At 41.3% G+C, this 19,272-nt stretch overlaps 1 protein-coding gene across 1 annotated transcript in view; it reads right to left on the bottom strand.

The window, feature by feature from the left end:
• TANC1 (tetratricopeptide repeat, ankyrin repeat and coiled-coil containing 1) overlaps positions 1 to 19,272 on the bottom strand; it is a 215,809-nt gene that overhangs the window by 117,599 nt on the left and 78,938 nt on the right. The window contains exon 3 of the mRNA XM_054562425.1: positions 265 to 465. Within this exon, the coding sequence (XP_054418400.1) occupies positions 265 to 465 (201 nt within the window). The remainder of the gene's footprint in view (positions 1 to 264; positions 466 to 19,272) is intronic.

Raw genomic sequence — 19,272 nt, 5'->3', positions numbered from 1 at the left:
TAATATTAATACTGATAACAAGATCTTGAATCTTTGTAAAAGTCTAGCCTGAGTAAGCAATATACTTTATATCCAGGTTGAACCCAGGAAATACATCTATTCAAATCAGAATTTTTAAAAGGATTTCTTTCTAAATTACTGTAACAAAGGAAAAACCTGCTCCCAGATTTCTTGTAAGCCCTAGTTTTGCTTAATTTCAATCCATGTATTCCTACGCATATAACCAAGACCACTGGCGTGGGTACTGTTTTGTGCACTGTTTACCTGGGGACTTTTTGTTTGATCTCGATTGCACCGGGTGAGACTGTCGAGGCAGCAGAGGTGATGAGGGCAAAGACATGGAGACGCCTTTGGCCAAGCTCACTCTGTAGGTGTCCTCTGCTATAGGAAGACTGCTCACAGAAAAGTCGCCCGCAGGGCCAGGGGGCAGGGCTGCGGGGGAAGCGTCTGGACCAAAGTCACTTCCTGGAGTGGAGAAAGCAAACCTTAGGTTAGACCATCCATTGCAGGTAGAAGTGAACTTAATTCCTAAGAACTACATTTTTAGAATGTAATTCCCATATATCATATTGTGTGATGAATTTTTTTAACAATTTCTTTTCTCTACCACTCTTAGGACTTTTGACCCTGTGAAGGAAAAGTCAAGTTTCCCCATTCAAGCATCAATAAACTGCCTCAAACCCTTTTGACACCATCCCACCAGGTCTAGTTTCATTCATAACAATGAGTCCAGAAAGCCACTAATCTGAGATTAGACCAAGATCAAGTATGAATGACTCGTAAGCAGCTTTGGTTTCTAAAGGAGGGAGTTACTGACCTTATCAGTAGAACAGATTCAAACACCAAGATCCATTCCACAACTTCTCTCCAATAAAAATGACCGAGGGAGGGTCTAGCCCACTTCAACGCTCCTCCCCAGCCCCACACATCTCCTCTCATCTGATGCATTTCACACTTCCCATGGCACAAGGTGGACCATCCTGTTACTCAACCAGCCCACACGCTTCGTCATGAGACTGGAACCACGGTTAACTCAGCATTCAGACCCTACATGAACCTAAGACAAAAAAGCTTACTATTACAAAATTACACATTCTGGAATAAACAGATCCAAAGAAAAAATACAAAGGATGTGATTACAGTGTAGAGCATATACATAGAAGGGAATATGTAGGCTAGGACCAGACTCACTGAAAAAAAAAAAAAAAATACAGCCAATTCAATCCTCAAGTACTCAGGTCAGGGCCCTCCTCCTATTGTTCCCCTCAGACCCATCACCTCCTCCCCTGCCCCCTGCTGAGAGGCAACTAAGGAAGTGCAAGCAGAGGAGGTAAATCATTATCCTGGTAATTAAAAACATCTTCAAGCTTTAAATAATGTACCACAGAACTGGAAAGCTTTAGACAGTTTTCCACAAGCAAAGTAGCCTCACAGATGCTGACCAAGCAATCCTTACCATGCCTTCCAGACTCTGAAAACTCAAGGCCTGGATTTGAACTGAAGGCTGTCTAGCCAGGCAGGAATTCACTTTCAGCAGATCTATGCGCACAAGGCTCAAAGGGGATACGACCCAAAACATCCAGTTCAAACTGCATCCTTGTGCTTGTTTTTTGTGTTTGGAGGGATGGTGAAGTAGGGAGTCACCCCACCAGACCTGGAGGGGGTGGTATTTAAAAGAGGCAAACAAGCTGATACCTGACTTTCAACGGCAACTCAAAATCACCATAGCTGTGAGCAGAAAAGCCACGGTACCAGAATGGGTAAGCTGGCAACATCAGTAAGGTAATTTGTCTCACCTGGGCCAGCTATGCTTGAAAGGGTTTTAATAAACTTGGAAACTGAAGACTTATCACTAAATGACGAAATGACTGATATTTGAAGAAAAAATAACAAGAATTACCAGGAATTTTCAAAAAACAAGAACATTCATGCAAATGCCCAAGACAAATACTAGTCTGTCCCTGACGGAAGGAAGCGGGCAGGAGTTACGGGAGCTCCTCACCTCCTAAGTCCACGCAAACAGCAATGTCCCCACCCAGGTCCTCCTCCAGCCCTCCACCCTGCTTCCTGAGCCTGCACTGTGAGATACCGCTACCTCCAATTCCCAGGACCCTGGAGCTAGTCCTATGCCACCACAGTCAAGCCTGAAACCTTTTAAAAAACACCTCCTGAGATCTTGAGGAAGGGCATCATCTTTCCAGCTGCCTCCCCTTCAACTGTCTGGCAATGAAATGGATCTTACGGCAGAGCTGGGGGTGCACCATAAGGCCTACTCCCACTGGGGCCGAATGCCCACTACAGCGAGGAGACTTATGAAAGTAGAAGGGACAGTAGTTTTCTCTGGGCCAATACCTGGCTCTCATGACCAGCCCCTACACCACACTGGTGTCGCCTCAGGAAAACAGGTGCTGCGCTTACAAGAATGGCACCTGGTCACCACATTCCTGGATGTTTAGCAAGAAACACTAGGAGAGAGACAAGCTGTTGGAAAGCACTAAGGCCTCAGCCCACAACCTCAGGGGGTACACACACAGGATGTGGGGTGGGACCCTGAAGAGGGGACAGTGGTTTTCCCTGTGGTTTGAAGAGAACAACCTTGCCCTGGGGCTGCCCTTATGCTGCCTAAATCACCAACATGAGTGGCTGGCGGCTGTGGGACAGCCGGCCGGACAGGCAGGGGCAGGCGCTGTGACAAGGCACTGTCTTTCCTACTCACACGTGGGTATTTCTGGCCTGTACCCCAAAAAATAAATAAATAAATAAAAGACAACCCAGGTTTCAAGTTCCTTCATTTGGAATAAGGACACAAAATTAGGGAGAAATGCATGTACTGTGACAAATACCAGAAACAAAGAGTAAAGCCTGTTACTAAGAAAGGTTTTATTTTCTTAAATATTTAGTATTCTCTAATGTGACAGTGGAGAAATTGGGGATTCAAGGGTAAAAGAGAATTAGAGTTGCCTAATTACAAAATCTGTCCATAAACTTTGTTTATATTAAGTAAAACAAATATTTTCGTTAACTGCAAGTCTGGTGGGGGTGAATTTCCAAATTCACCGTAACCGCAAGGACCTTCAGCCTTCTGAGCAGCTGCGCTCCGGCACTTTGATTCTATGTGGTTGGCAATAAAAGGGGACTTAGAGATGGGGTTTGGGGAGGAAAGGTTTCTATTTCAAGTTGACATCGCACTACAGCATCAGTGCCAAACATGTTGTGTTGGGTTTGTTTTGAAAACACATTTAAAGATCCCTAACTTCCAGCTTCCTTTTGTTATGAAGGGAGACAAGTTTTATGTATGAACAGGTGGCACAAAGCACATGGAGTGATCCAGTGGCTGAGAAGCTACAGACAGAAGCTGTCGAGTCTGGTGCTTTAACTGCACAAGGGCAAAGCGGTTCAGGTCAAAGTCAGTCCAAGAGGCATCACAAAGATGCAGACGACGCCAGTGGCAGAAAGCGAAATCTCTCAGGGGCATCCACCAGAGCTATACAATATTGGTCTGGGCAACATAACACCAGAACTTCTCTGGCTGATTTAACATTCCTCAGCAAATGCTGAAAGAGGTTTAAGAAGAATTAAAAACATTTCACGGCCACGACCAGCATGGCTGGCATATTTCTTTGAGCCCTGAATAGATGCTTTTCTCTTAACTGTGATCTGTACTGTTCCCACCTCAGTCAAGTGATGGGAAGCACACCTCCTGCCGCAGCGGCGGCAGAAAGGCCCAGGCCGGGGAGGGCCGTGCGTCCTCTCCAGGGCAGGGGAGCCGGGAAATCAACCACGAATGCCTTACCAGGCCTTCTGTTCCACTGGCAGGTGTTTCCCATGGAACATTTACACACCATAGCCTTTCACATCCAACCAACATGCTTTTAATCTCAGACAGCACCTAGTCCAAGCACATTGTTTCCAAGACAGAAAGCTAGAGCACAGGGGTTAACCATGAAGAGGTCAGAACTTCCCCCCAAAGTCTCCCCAGCTGGCCAGCTCAGGCTCTACCATGCTCACTATTCTACATGATTAAGCACTTTACTTTGTGGGGGAGGAAGGGGGTCCCCCAAACAGACATGCTTTTAAATGAGTTAAATCTGTAAGAGGTCAATACACATTTGCTATACGGGTCATACATGGTCTCTGTCATTTATTTACATACACACACACACACATATATACACCTTTTCTCATTTTAAAATCATCAGTTTTCCAAGTTCCAAAAATAAAAGACTAGAAAGGGCACAGGGCATAAGATTCGTCCTGTTTGTAATAAATGAGTAAATACATACACACAAAAGAACTATAAATCCAAAACAGTTTGCAAAGATAATGGAATTATCAAAGGGGATAAAGTCATCCAATTGGATGTTTTAAATAGGCAGAAATGGTTTTTGATAATAGTTCTTTATTTTATTATTTTTTTCACTACTACAGACTGTGGAAAGGGATTTAAATGCATAATGAAAGAAAATGCGTCTGGAAGATAATGCATGTTTAAAGGCGGCTATGCAGAATGGCAAGCAAAGTCCAGCATCACAGATTAAAGTACAGAGAGTGCAGGATTAGAGAAGGCTTTTTTTTTTTTTTTTTAAAGGAGGGCAATGGAGCCAGGGAGATGAAAGTAAAAGCACATTTCAAGAAAGACTAGACCTGAGAAAGGCAAGGGTGAGCTCAGACATTCAGGTAAATAGGTCTGCAGATGCAGGAAATAAGATTTCCATTTATTGTTCCGTTGAAGTGGCTAGGTGGAGGAGGGGGGGAATGAAAGCTCAGAATAGAAAGAGAAAAGATGTTCTGTTTATCGAGTTCCAGAAAATGGGGCTTGGGTGAGACACTTAACTAGGGCATTAAATGTGTTAGGCATCTTTTATGCAGTCCCTGCCTGGAGTGCACTAATGTTTCTTAAACATATTTTCCAGCATAAGGTTTTATAACCATATAACTCATATATATTTACAGAAACCTAGAAAATTGGAAAAGATTTCCTCCCACAAGATCCAATATCATTTTTTGGAGGCTTCAGAAGGCACTCTCGGAAACTGAAAGCACTTTAAACCATTTTACATCTTATAGGATCTTCCCAAGTATCCAGCCAGACTGATGGTTAATGTGCATTTTCAAAAAGAAAGATTAATGTACCCGAGAAAGCAATTTTCCAAAACATTATTCGCACATTTGTGACTAATTCTCAAACAATATCACTAACAGGCAACAAAGCAGTGAACCCCCAGAATACAGAAAAACTTGGTCAATAGGATATGCTCAGACTTTTGTCTTCAAAACTCTACCAAGTGGATTCTAAATAGAAATCAATAAGTGCTATCTTCACAGTTTATTCTTAATACTCAACGGTTAAAGGACCAAATGTACTTTATCCTCAAACAGATGATGAGTAAACAGACTGGCTTTTCTTCTCTCATTGTCAGAGTTCTCCCCTGAAGCCATGTCAACATGTAGAGTTGCTGAGTTTTAAGTATAGGTGAACTCGGGAAAAATTCTCAATCCCAAGCCCCACAGGGTACACGTTAAAATTAAAAAACAAAACAAAACAAAACAACGTTTTTTTTTTTTTTTTTGGTAGACCATGTTGGGACCAGGTTTCAGGCTCTTCATATCTATGATCTCATGTCCTCACAACCACCTCCCGAAGTGGGTACTAATCTCACATCCCTCCTTCAGTTAGGAAACTGAGGCACAGGAAGCATCAAGTATCTTGCTGGAGGAAGCTGGCAAATGGCCAAGTTGTATTTGAGCCCCAAGTCCATGCTCTCAATGAGGCTCCCCCAAGAAATGGCTACTGACATAGGCCTTCATCATTACGTCATTTTGTATATTTAATAGAAAAACCAAAAATAGCACATGTAGGTCTACACGCAGTTCTGGGCCACTGTAGGAAGAAACACGTTCTCTCATCTATTTTTGCTTTTCGTGCTGGCTGGTTAATTAGCTCCACAGCACTCCTGGAACACTCCATTTGGGAGGAGCCCAGGCCGCAGGATCATTAATTTCCTCTCAATCACACCTTATGCTGTTACCATACAAGCAAAGTGGATCCGAGATAGATGTTTAGTCACCAAGCACCCTAAATAGTCTCTCCTGATTTCAGTCTGTACTGGAAATTCATTAACTCCTGCAGTCCTTGGGGCCTGCCACCTCTGCCCCGGGTGAAGGCACCAAATGCCATTCCTGACACACAGAACAAAGGATCCTGCCACTGTGCCTGGCCAGGGTGAAGGAGGTAGTGAGGCAGCTGTGGGCAAAAGCAAGCTGGCAGGGTTCGTCTGAAATCTGCACGGGACTCATCTGTCTACATTTCCTTGTCAGGTGTACTCGATACCTAGGTCCTGTCAGATACCTCACTCAGATTCTGAGATCCGCCAGGCCTGCTGCTACTGAGCATGGTGAGTTCCCAGTCCCCACACAGAAGGAAGCCTGAGCCCTTCCCAGGAAGGCTGTCCTGATGGGTCTGGGGTAAGGGGCTCAGGCGCTGGTCGTTAAATCGCATTAGGTGAGTCTCAGGTGCAGCTGGGATTGACAATTACAGAGTCAAGAGGGTCAAAAAGATGTGTGCTCCTATTAGAAGACAAAGAGGTAGGAGTGATGAAAAGGAAAGGCACTTGAGTTTCCATTATTCAAACTGTGTATCTGCAACGTGCATGTGCACATACACACCATGTTCATACATAAATATATGCAAACATTCACACTTGCACATGCATGGAGGGTCTCTAGAAGGACACACAGAAACCAGCAGCATTGGCTGCCTCTGGAACCGGAAATGACCAACTGGGAGTATGAATGAAGGTATGCGTTTTTATAGGGTTTACATCTTTTCTATGTGCACACATTTCCTCTAAATATTTTATTTATTTATTCTTAGAGAGGAAGGGAGAGAGAAAGAGAGGGAGAGAAACATCAATGTGTGGTTGCCTCTCGTGCATCCCCTGCTGGGGACCTGGCCTGCAACCCAGGCATGTGTCCTGACTGGGAATCAAACCAGCAATCCTTTGCTTCACAGGCTAACACTCAATCCACTGAGCCACACCAGCCAGGGCTCCTCTAAATATTTTAATTTACATTCTCTGGCATTTGTGCCATGTGTACATGTGAAAATATGAAGTCTAAATTGGCCACTTGCTATGGCCTACCTTGGCAAGTGGGTGAAATGAAGTTCTAGTCCACAGAGACTGTGATTTACCTGACCTTTTCTCTTTTGATGAAAAACCATCCCTCCCCTGCAAGAAAAACCCAAAACAATAAATGGAAGAAGACTGAGAACACTTAGCTTATTGGTGGAAGAAATGGGAGTATCTTCTTGAAAACTCAAAGAAGATTGAGAAAAAAATTCAGCAAACTGTCTGGCACCCTCAGTAGAATATAGGATAACAGAGCCTCTATACTTTTCATGTGGTGTTTCCTTTTTGATTGCTTTACCTAGAGGTTAGACTGAGATTAGAGGAAAGGGAAGGAAAGAAAGGCAACAGCTAAACTATGGTCCACATTTCAGGCATAAAGAGCAGACTAAACACTCTAAGGAGTCTACTCGGTGAGAGTCAAGCTTGAGGGGGTCTACCCAGGATATAGAGAAAGGGTCAAAGATTTTCATGATGTGAGAAAAGATTATAAATATGGAAAACAAAAGGTTTTTCTGAGAAGAAAACTCAAAGAAAAGAAAAAGAATCTTTTTTGAATTGACTTTTGCAGATTTAAAAGGACCTTCCATGCTTTTAGGCTGTTTCCCAAAGGGAGACCCACACCTGGACTCATCCTGGAAAAAATTTTGATAGTTTAGGAAAAAAATTATCATAAACATCCAGGTAACTACATATATAGGTTTCAAAAAAAATTAATGGGATACAAAATCATGAAACTTCCACAGGAACCAGAACCTAGAACCCAACTAACTGCCCTCAGACTCCTTGAATCCGCTCCCTGGGCTGTTATAGCAAAGCACCAAAACCTGGGTGACTGAGACAACAGAAATGTATCCTCACAGTTCTGAAGGCTGTTAAGTCCAAAATCAAGTTGTTGGGCAGAGTTCATGCTCTCTCTGCAGGCTGTAGGGGAGAATCTGGTCCACGCCTTTGCTTTAGTTTCTGGTGATTCTTGGCTTTCAGACACATCACTCCTATCTCTGCCTCCAAAATCACAGGGAATTCTGTGTGTGTGTCTCTTCTCTTCTAAAGACACCAGTCAAAATGGGTTAGGGCCTTCCTAATTCAGTACGAGCTCATCTACATCTACAAAGACCCTACTTCCAAATAACGTTGCTTTCACAGGTACTGAGGGTTGGGACCTCAAAGTTATCTTTTTGGAGGACACACTTCCACCCACAACACTTATCTTCTCCAACACCAAAAGCCAGAAGTAAAAAAAACAAAAACAAAAACAAAAAAAACCAACAAAAAACATCTATACACCTGAGGGAGCAAGCAGCATGATCAAACCATATAAAATCGAACCAAGTTTCCCATTAACTGCCTTATCAACCAAAAAACACTCTTAGATACTCCCCGGTTCAGAAAACACACACCCTATTTAATCCTTCTTGAGAAAAATGTCACTGAAGAATCGAATTTAATTATTCAACAGTGGGAACATTATGATTTTTAAAAAAGCAAGAAACTAAAACCCAAGCCCGGCCTTCAAATGCTTCCCTCCACTGCTCCCCCTCTGCTTCCACTCTCTTCTCATGCAGGAAATGTGTTTTTCGAACAACATCCTTCACCCCCTAGTGCAAAAAGAATCTCTTACTTTCTATCTGGTGACCCCTTAAAACAATAGCACCCTGTGCCAGAACTTGTTAACAATGGCTAACATTTTTTATTTGATTGTGACACTGAGCAAAGAAAGCTCTCTCTTCACCCCCCTCTTCCCTCCAAACAAGCACAGTAACACACCACAATGACCACTCTCATTGCCAAGAAACTGAAATTACAAAAAAGAAATATTTGAGTTTACCATACGGTCAACATTTTTTAAAACACGTGGAATAAGCCTTTAAGCCAGTGTACACAGTTTTGCATATGCCTTGTGATGGCAATGTGAAAATAATATGCACCACAAAAAGCAAAAAAGTAATTTCAATGAAATATATAGGTGGTGGTGAATCCTAAGAGGGTGGAAGTATCAATAGTTTTTCTCCCTTTCTTTTCCATTTTAAGGTTGGCCTATGTTCTGACATTTTCCTAATGAGAATGTTCTATAAGACACTTTATTTGAAACATAAATTTGTATCCGTCTCCTTTTACTTCCAGAGGTTCCCCAGCAAGCAGCGCCTCCCACCCCCACCCCACTTCCCCATCAAGTTCCTGCTCTGAGTCCCTTTCCCCAGAAAGGAGGGCTCACTTTTTCTTACCCAGGCACCTCTAACTACAACTATTGGTTTTAATCAATCCATCTGGCTCAGACTTGCCCTTGTCCATCTGGCCCAAACTGTCCATAGTTATCTCTCATCTCTCTCCCAGGTCTTACTGATGTCAGATGGTCTTCCTCATTGATTGTTACAGTTTTGGACTGGCTTCCTCCTACAGCCACCACGTGCTTCCAAGACACAGTTCCTTACTCTGTGTGCTTCAAAATAATCCATAAAAGGAACCTCACTGCCCTGGCTCTGTCTACACGGACTTCTCTGCTTTTAACTTCCAATCTCCAACCAATGAATCCTTCTCCTGACTGTACGTTCCCCAATAGCACCACCTGCGTATACCCTTTTAATTTGTAACAACAGAGACAACTCTACTTTTTCCACATAGCTTTCTTGGGGGTGGAGTGAGAGGGGAGCGGCACGAGGAATGACGAGAGTGGGGCCGCCACGCCGCACATCTCACCTCTATGTGAACGGCCCCGGAACGGGCAGTGAGGTGGCCCTGGGGACGACCGCCAAACCAGCTCCTAAGGCCCTTTGTCCGTCTCAGTCCCACACCCAGCCCTGCCATGACTGCCGAGAACATGGACCCTGAACTTCACATGAAGTGAGTACCCAAGTAACACATACGGTTTATATGGAGTTCCAAATACATGTAAAGCTCATCGAATGTATATGCCCTAATAATGAGGATGATTAAGCCAGCAGTTATTAAGACCTTACTTTGTGTACCACGCACCTGGCTAAGCACTTGATTTATGTTAAGTGTATTCATATACCCCACTCCACTGAAAGTAAACGCTGTTATTGCCCCCTTGGTACAGATGAGGAAAACTATGGCTTAGAGAGGCTGAGTTGTACGACTCCCATGGCCTATGAGTGAAAAATCCGGATTTGAACCTATACCGCCTGAGCCCTCAGCCAGAAATCTTAATCATTAAACCATACTGGATGTACCTCATGGATCCCCTAACCAAGGTGCATACCAAACATGGAGTACTGTTCGGTGCTTAACAAATTCTGATTATCATCCACAGATAATTTAGCAAGTCATATTTCCGCTGAATGATCATCATCAGGAACATTCTGTCATATTGGACACGCTGACATTTTGGGGGTGGAAAAATAAGTGGAGGGAAAAGGCTTTTAGAACAATACCACAACCAGTACACCACCCCCTCACTAACTACTCAGCTCCAAACTCTGGCAGGCCTGTCAGCAAAGCTGGCTGCCAACAGACCTCATTACAAGAGGAGGAGAGAATAAAAGGGAGCTGCTACCACTTATCTTATTTCAACTCCTTACAAGGAAAATGGGATCTGTAAACACTGGGGGGGGGGGGGGGGGAAATGACTCAAAGTTTCTAGGCAGCATTTAAAGTTTCATCCCCATAAACACATTAAAAATGCAATACAACCCATTCAGTGCATATTCTAGAAAGAAGCAGACCAAATCAACTGCGTACATGTGGCTATTTAACAAGATCCTTTTCAGGCCTGTATTGTGGAGGCAGGGAGTGGGGAGAGAATAAGATGACTTTACATTTTCTGCCTCTGTCATTTTATTTGCTATGTTCTTCCTCCATCATCACACCAAAAAAAAAAAAAAGAAAGAAAAATCATTGCTCAGTTTTTGAAACAGCAGCCTCAATGACATGTCTGGTAAAAGAGCTTAGCAACAATGTCAATATTGTCTCACCACAGCTAACCATATTAACATTCTACTCTAATCATGATTTCTCAAATATAAAGCAAAATACATGACATAGACAGAAAAATAAAGCAGAAACTCCATTCATTCTCTGAGTTTCACTCTGGGAAAATTGCCTCTAACATTTTCTGTACAGTTGCATGTAAACATTAAAATTATATTCAACAGCTATTAGTGTTTTGTGTCTCTAACCTGAAAGTGTGAAAATAAGCAAATGTTGATGAGGAATCGGCATAAACACAAAAACCAAATAAAATAGACTGACAAACTACTTTGATCAAATCCTGCCCTTTGTTATTTCTGTAATGGAATCCTTTCACTCATCCGCTTGTACATCTATATTCAAATTCATCTTTACAAAGTTGCCAAGAACAGGGTTTACTAAAAAATGGGGGAAGCTCTTTCTCCTAAAAGTTTTTGAAGTCACATACACATCCCTCGGCCGTGGCTGGTTGGAACTGGCCCTTCATACACACAGGAGCGAACGGAATGCCAGTGGATCCCCAACCTGGCTACCCATTCAAAAACCATTTTTAAAAAAATACAGAATCTTGGGCCCCACTGCTGGTGAGTGATTTAGGAGGCCTGAGGGGACTCTGAGTCACAAGTGGCTCCAGTGAACCCACCAGGCTTGGGAATCACTTGACCCACTTCACTAGAGCCAGCTCTTGTGACGGCAAGGTGAATACCAAGTCACGTGGGCACACCACCTTTGAGTGCACCCTCACCTTTCTACAGAGCTCTTTCCTGGGAGAGGGGAGGGGGCAGGAATGTGAGACCTGGCAGTCGGGTCTCGCATTCCTGCCCCCTCCCCAGTAAACACAGGCCCTCCCAGCCTGTTGCAGCAACTGTCCCATAGCACTGCGAGGACCAGGCTTTCCCTGCAGCCTCTCCTCCATCTGTTCTGGGGGGAATGGCCAGCGTCATGTCTGCCACACAAACAAGGAAATGACCGAAACAAACATATCTAAGACGCCACCACTGAGAGTCAAGGGGTGGAAAAGCAACGGAGCCAAAACAGTATAGAAAGTACCATAAATTATAATAGAAAACATTTATAAATTGTGTACTGTAATCCAGGTCCTGTTCTAAGTAGTCGTCCAACTCACTGAATCTTCAGGACGACCAAAAGTCCGAGAAAGTAGACACTGTTAGTATCCCCATTTTACAGATGCAAAAATGGAAACAGTGAGGTTAAGCAACTCGGCCTAGGAATGGAACCTAAGCAACCTGGCTGTTATCCTGCCCTGCACATAAGCTTTGGAGACAGAGAGACAAACTGGATTCAAATCCTGGCTCTGTCACTTACTAACTATAGTCTTCAGTCAGTTCTTTAACCTCTACTAATAAGCTATTGATCACATGGGTTAACTGTATAAGTATTTAACATGACCTCTGATACACAGGAACACGCGAAGAACGAATTCTACTTGTACTGCCATATTTTCTCCCAGGGAGTTCACTTCTGGTGAATCCAGTTTTTGACTATCCCACATTTCTATTAGAAATTTAAATATTTGTATATTTTATTTCCTTGATTAATGGGCATTTCCTAAAACCAAGGATACCACGTTGTAAAAGCAAAACAAAACAAATTCCCTACATCATCACTATCATGCCTAAAGTTTAAGAAAAAAAAAAACTTCGTTTCATTTGACCCTATATGGTTACTAATTGACATGATAGAGACCATTACCTTCATTTTATAAGCAAGAAAAGTGAGGTTCAGAAAAATGGGACAACTCGTTCAAAAAGAATTACTAGGTATGTTCAAACTGGAACTCTAAGTTTTCTGAAGCCAAATCAGCAGTGTTCTTATTCATGTTTAAGATGCTTCTTCCATAAATCAGGAAGGATTTGAGATACTATTTGGGAGTCCAATAAGCCATGGTAACAATTTCATGGATGGAGGGAGAAAAACTCCAGAATTTCTAATCTTCAGAATCCTAGAGCTCTAAGAGGTTTAATCAGATTAGCAGCATCAAAACTCTCATACAAAGCAGGGACAGAAAGCTGACCTCCCTGAAATAATGATTTGTAACCTCTCAGTCAGTTTTCAACATTGAACTTACAGAATTAAAACAAAATCCTTCACCTAATCCTATCAAAATGAAGTAAGGCTTCGATGAATCTTTTTAGGTTTTATAACTCAAAATTAAACATGACATGCTTGAAGTGCTTGGAACTCTAGCTAGCGAACAATCACTGGGAAGTTAACCTTACCAAAAAAATTGAAACAGCTAACGAACTCAACAGAAAAGTAGGTTAAATGAACAGGCAGGGCAGAGAAAGAAATTCAGATCTTTATTTTTGACAAATACTTATATATCACACACTAGCTACCAAGCATGGCTTTAGGCACTTGGATAAATATTAACTCATTTGCACCTTTGAAGTGCCCATAAGGCACAGAAAGTTAAGTAGTTTGCCTGAGCTGACATGGCTGGAAAACTGTGAGGCCAGGCTACAAATCCAAGGCAGGACAGTTTCAAACGACCAATATACATATAAAAATGTGCTTGAATTCATTCCAAAGAATTACATAATTAAAACAATGAGATACAATTTTTCCCTATGGCAAAGGTGAAAGAGTTTACCACCATGGCAAATGTGAACCAGCATTTTCATATACAGAAGGAGGAATTATAAATTTAATGCCACCATTTTGGAAGGCAATTTTATAAAATCTAGGAAAATTGTAAATAAGCAAACGTGTTAACCAACGGTTTTTCTTACAACTATTCTCATGAAAGCAAAGGTAGTTACATACAAGGACACTCACTTTAGTATTGACTATAATGACAACAAAAAAACCACAATGATCAAGGGAAATAATAAGTTATAAAATATTTTTCCAATATAATACTGAGCAACTTTTTAAAAAACTGTGTATTAGAATGTGCTAGCATTAAAAAAAAGTCTAAAAATGCATTCAATCAGCACAGTAATTTACAAACTAAAACACATTATAAGATCTGTGTGGGTTAAGGATCTAAATATGTATCTATGTGTGTGTATGACATATACAGGGTGCAGCAAAAGTAGGTTCACAGTGGCATCCACTTTCAAATAATTAATAAATAACACAAGAATACACTGTGTTGCATAAGCAGGTTTATGGTTTTGAGTGCACCAAGCAGTTTATTCCTATGCTTTTATTTTTTTTAATCTAATTTTTATTTTTGATTTTAGAGAGATGGGAAAGCAGAGAGAAAGAGAGAGAGAAACATTGACTGGCTGCCTTCTGCATCCACCCTGACTGGGAACAAAACCTAAAATCCAGGCATGTGCCCTGACCAAGAATTAAACTGGGGACCTTTCTGTTTGGGGGACAATGCCCAACCCACTGAGCAGCACCAGCCAGAGCTACTCTTGTATTACTATTTATTAAATATAGTATTCAAAAGTGGATACAACTGTAAACCTACTTTTGTTTCACCCTGAGAGATCTGTAAGAAAATATTAACATTAATCAGTCTTTGTGGGGTGAAAAGGGAAGCAGAGAACAAATGGGGATGGTGTCTTTACTTTCAATACCACTGTACAGCCCTTCTTAATTTAACTTTACTCGTACAGTGTTTGAGTGGCTTTACCAAAAAAAAAAGGGGGGGAGGGTCAATTTATAAGAGGCTCAAGGACACCAAACAAAAATGGGCTTTAAGATACAGAAAAATAGAGATATTACTCAAAGTGAGTCTGGATTAAAACTTTGTGACAATTTCAGAAATAATTCTTCTCCTGAAGGAAAAAGAAAGCACTTTTAGTGAAAGAAAAAAAACCAAAATAAATATCCCTGGAGGGAAAAATTATGAATATAAAGGAAATCTACTGTCTTCTATTTCAAGGATATGTTTCCCTTTATATTTACTCATTGCTAGAGATAAAAGGAAGCCTGCCAGAGACATAGTAGACACTGAACTCGTCTAGAACCAAAGACTACACTCTGATCTCATCTTTACTTAGCTCTAGGACCTTGCGCAGTGGCTCAGTGCTTCTTTTCCAAATACTCCTCAAAAAATGAAGACACTGAACTCAATTTCTAAGGTCCTTCTAGATCTAAAACCTTTTATTACTTTATCTCAGTTTGAAAGAATCCCTACCCATAATAATAGAAGACTATAAGCCACAGATAAAAACTGTACACTTAAAAAGACAGTAATTAAGGAGCTGCTTAACTCTCAGGACCCGAGGACCCTCCGACCCTCGGGACCGCGGGGCAGCAGGAAGCACCGGGACTTTCTGGCTGTGCACAGGGGCAGCGCCCGCTCCAGGACTGTGGAAAACCAGATGACTCATCTGAGTTGCTTCTATGCTCCTATTCTGCTTTCTCTATAAAATAAATGTCTTAAATGTAAGCAGGCAGACTAGCAGACCTCGACCCTTGGCTCAAACGCAAAACTTTAACAATGCAGGACACACTTCTATCCGTCTGACACAAGCAGTTTCACTATTCACAACTTCCACAAAAATTCACCAAGGTGTGACTTTATGAGGAAACCCCGCTACTACACACTGGGGGCAACACTGGAAAAAGGGAAAAACCAGACTAAGGAGCCTCATACATTCCCAACAGAAATAAACATACAAGGACATAAAAAGACAATCAATGATAAGAAAATATAAGTATTTAAAGATAAGAGGTCTATCAATCTCAAAGAAATGTGAATTAAAAACACGTTTTAACCTATAAAATTGGCGAAGATTACAATCCACAAATACCCAATACTAGCAAGAGTCATGCAAGCAGGCACGCTCACACGCTGCTTACACAGGTGGCGACCAAAACAATCCTGAAAAACAAACTGGCAAGAGGTTCCACAGCTCCTGAAAAGTTCATTTCCTTTCACCATTAATCCCTTGTCTAGAAACAGTCTACTGAAATAAGCAGAGATTTGTACAAATAAACTTATTTTCCAGACTTATTTTTTAATGAATGAGAAAAACATGGAAACAATTAAAATATACCCAAACAAATCATGGTATATAGTTACAATAAAGTATTAGATTTTTTTCAAAACCTAATGGCATTAAAAAGGATAAAGCAAAAGATAAAATAATATTTTTTTTCTTTTGTCCTATCAGTGTTTTCCCAATTTTCTCCAATGAGCACATACTATCTTGGGCATTGATTCAAAGACTCGTATTTATTCTCACTTTAACTTTTCCAAAACCAAATGTACGGAACAGTTGATGGCATATTAAAATCACTATTAGCCAGGCAGTGGTTGCAATGGCGCGGCCATTGACTTGACTGCGTTATTCCACCTGGTGGTGTAACTAGACAGTTATGAACCCGTTCAGGTTTCAGTCAACAAACCACCTAAGTCCATTGTGGGAAGCATAAGAACTCTGGATTTTACCTGAAAGCCTTCCAGCAAAGCCACCTTTTGAAGTTATGAAAAAATGGCATCAAACTTGCAGAATGGATGTCTACAGCTTGGGACAGAGTCCAAGAGAAAAGAGTAAAGAACTCAAAACGCACTGCAGCATCAATGATCTTGCCTGCAGAGGTGCTGCTGTCGTGGGGGGGTTAACGGCATGGCTGAGCAGGCAGGAGAAAATGTGCAGAAGAATCAAGCTCTAAATATAAATTCAAACTATCTCAACCAACTTTTCACTTACTTTTTCCTTCTATTTTATGAAAGTGATTGAGATATATAAAAATAACTCTAAAAAAGAAAATCTTCAGTAGTATAATAAGTAATCAAGCATTATGTCAGGTTAATTAACAGCAGTTCTTTCTTCCTTAGTAGTACATCAAACAGTGGTGTGTTTTACAATCAGTGAAATTAGGTATTACATTTATAATCAGAATAATAGAGACGAGTGCTATGGGTCGAGTTTTTGAACTTTGAGAACTGAAATGAAAGTGCAGTCCTCGGGACGCCAGCAGTGTTCCGGGCCTGCTCCCGTCCTCAGCCAGGGGTTTGCACCCAGGCTCTCAGCCTCTGCCACCAGCCAGTTCCATGGTCTCTAAACACTCTAGACAAGTGCCCAAACCATTACAGCCACCTATATGCATGTCCTGCATCAGAGACATCATCATGCCTCCGTAATCTGTGCCCTCGGACACTCAGAGGGCACAAAGAATCTCACTGTGTACCAAATCCAGCAGTTTGTCCCCAAACTCTCATAGAAATGGTCAACTCTCTGACACGAATACATTTTAAGGGAGTAAAGAATTAAAACCCTGCTACTCATCTTCTTTTATCTTTATCCCCAAGATAGTGCCGTGGTCCTCAGAACATAGGACAAGATTCTCGGAGTCTGCATTGGTACCCTTGATGGCCGACGTGTTATATAACCAGCCTGCCACCAAAGGGGAGAGAATGGGGGCTAGAGGGTCGAGAGACACACCCTACTTTCTAACTCCTTGATTTCAGATGGAAGAAGGGTCTCTCAATTCGATGCTCTACACCAGGGCTAGGGCTATCCAGCTGGTTACCCCTGAAGGCCATCCTGATGGACAACAACAAAGTGCAAGGTCAACACCCTCATCCCCTTAAGAATAATAAATTTAGATCATCCTTCATGGAGAAAAGAATTCAGTCTAGGTAAAAAATCTTTGGCAGACCACCTCCCCTCTCAGGAGCTCTATTTCCTGGTAGAGTCAAAGAAACCAAGTTTTTTATATTTCTGTAGAATAGAAATAAAACCTTGGAATCCCCCTTCTAGGAAATGAAAATAGGTCACATGAAAATTCAAATGTGGATGTTTTTAATGGGAATTAAGAAGCTATGCATGACAAAGCTCTTTGAAAATGAGGGCTATACAAAATAGGATCATTCGTTTTCTTTGTTTTTTACAGAAAATCAGCTTTGATGAAAAAAATTATTTGTGAAAAGAAATTAGATTTGACCAAAAAAATGAACTCTTAAGTGTTCATTTATATATTTCCCTGCTAAGTTTCCTATTGCATTTACACATAACATACAAAAACGGTATCCAAGTGAGTAAGAGTTGAGAATTTTGCCTCATCCTTTATGATATTCAGATAGGCTGTGACTTACTTTGCTGGAAGGTCTTACTGGCCATAAAAAGTGGAAGATACAGGATGAGTCTTGATTTCATCTTCTTCTCAGTCCGGAGCTTTCTCTAATTATGTCCCTCACTGGAAACAGGCATGGAAACTGGTTCAGGATGGACCAGTTTGGTCCATTGTATGTAGGTGTCTGACACATGATAAATGCTCAGTAAGTGTTTGTTCCCTCCCTTTTCTCTTTCATCCTTTAGATTTCCCTAAAACCTGTGGGAAAGCTACAGAGAGAATGAGGGACAAGGGTTTCCACAAAGAAAGAACTTCATTGACTAAAAATGTGTTGAAATGAAACATTTCAGAAAGTTTATAAACTGTACTTAGAAATCTATTCTTAAAGCTGCCAGCCAACTCCTGAAATCTCCTGAGCAAGGCAAAAAGCCTTTCCGTTTAACTTCATAAAGAAAAAGGATAAAACACAAGTATGTACTTGATATAGGCTAAAAGGTAAAATAAATGGTTTTAAAATATAAACCTCCATGAAACAAACAATTCAGAGATTTCCCACTTTTGTTATGAGCAAAAGGGTACAGATAGCCAAAAAGCTTTTAGTATCCAAGGCTGATGGCAGAATCAGTATTTGGAGGTGGGAAGTCACGGAAAGAAGCTTCTAGAACATACTCGTTTGCCTGAGCTCACTCATGCTTTTTCTTCAACAGAGAAGGAACAAGAAGGTTTAGAAGGGTCCTCTGAGGTACCATACAATTTTCCCCAGAAGGCAAAGCTCTGCTCAATATCTAGCAGAAGCCAGATGTTAAGTGAGACAATGTTACAAAGATGTTCTCTTATTTATCCCAGCAACATCCCTGTAAAGTGGCTTGGCTAAGTTAAGTAATTTGTCTAAATTCAAATAAACTGGGAGGTTATCAAACTAGGATTCAATTCTGTACCTTCTAATTCTAAAAGTGTCCTTTTTCTAGACTTTATAACATGTAAAATTGATAAAAACTGATAAAGGGACCAAACAATCCAAAGGAAACAGCTTTCCTGCTCCTACTAAAATCCAGCCGGGTTCCATTCTATCTTTAAATCACATCCTAATATTTTACAAAATTTGTTTCAATGTCCTGGTAAAGAGAGATACAATAGCTTTACAATGAATTACTTCTGCATATTCTGTTGCTTGGGAAACATTTTTGGGGTCAGTTAAAAACAAGATACTAAA

Source organism: Pteronotus mesoamericanus, unplaced genomic scaffold, assembly GCF_021234165.1.
Source record: "Pteronotus mesoamericanus isolate MK-2021 breed Mesoamerican mustached bat unplaced genomic scaffold, CSHL_Meso_final scaffold_651, whole genome shotgun sequence".
Taxonomy (NCBI): domain Eukaryota; kingdom Metazoa; phylum Chordata; class Mammalia; order Chiroptera; family Mormoopidae; genus Pteronotus; species Pteronotus mesoamericanus.
The sequence above is the reverse complement of the archived record's forward strand: the minus strand, read 5'-3'. Positions and strand labels throughout refer to the sequence as shown.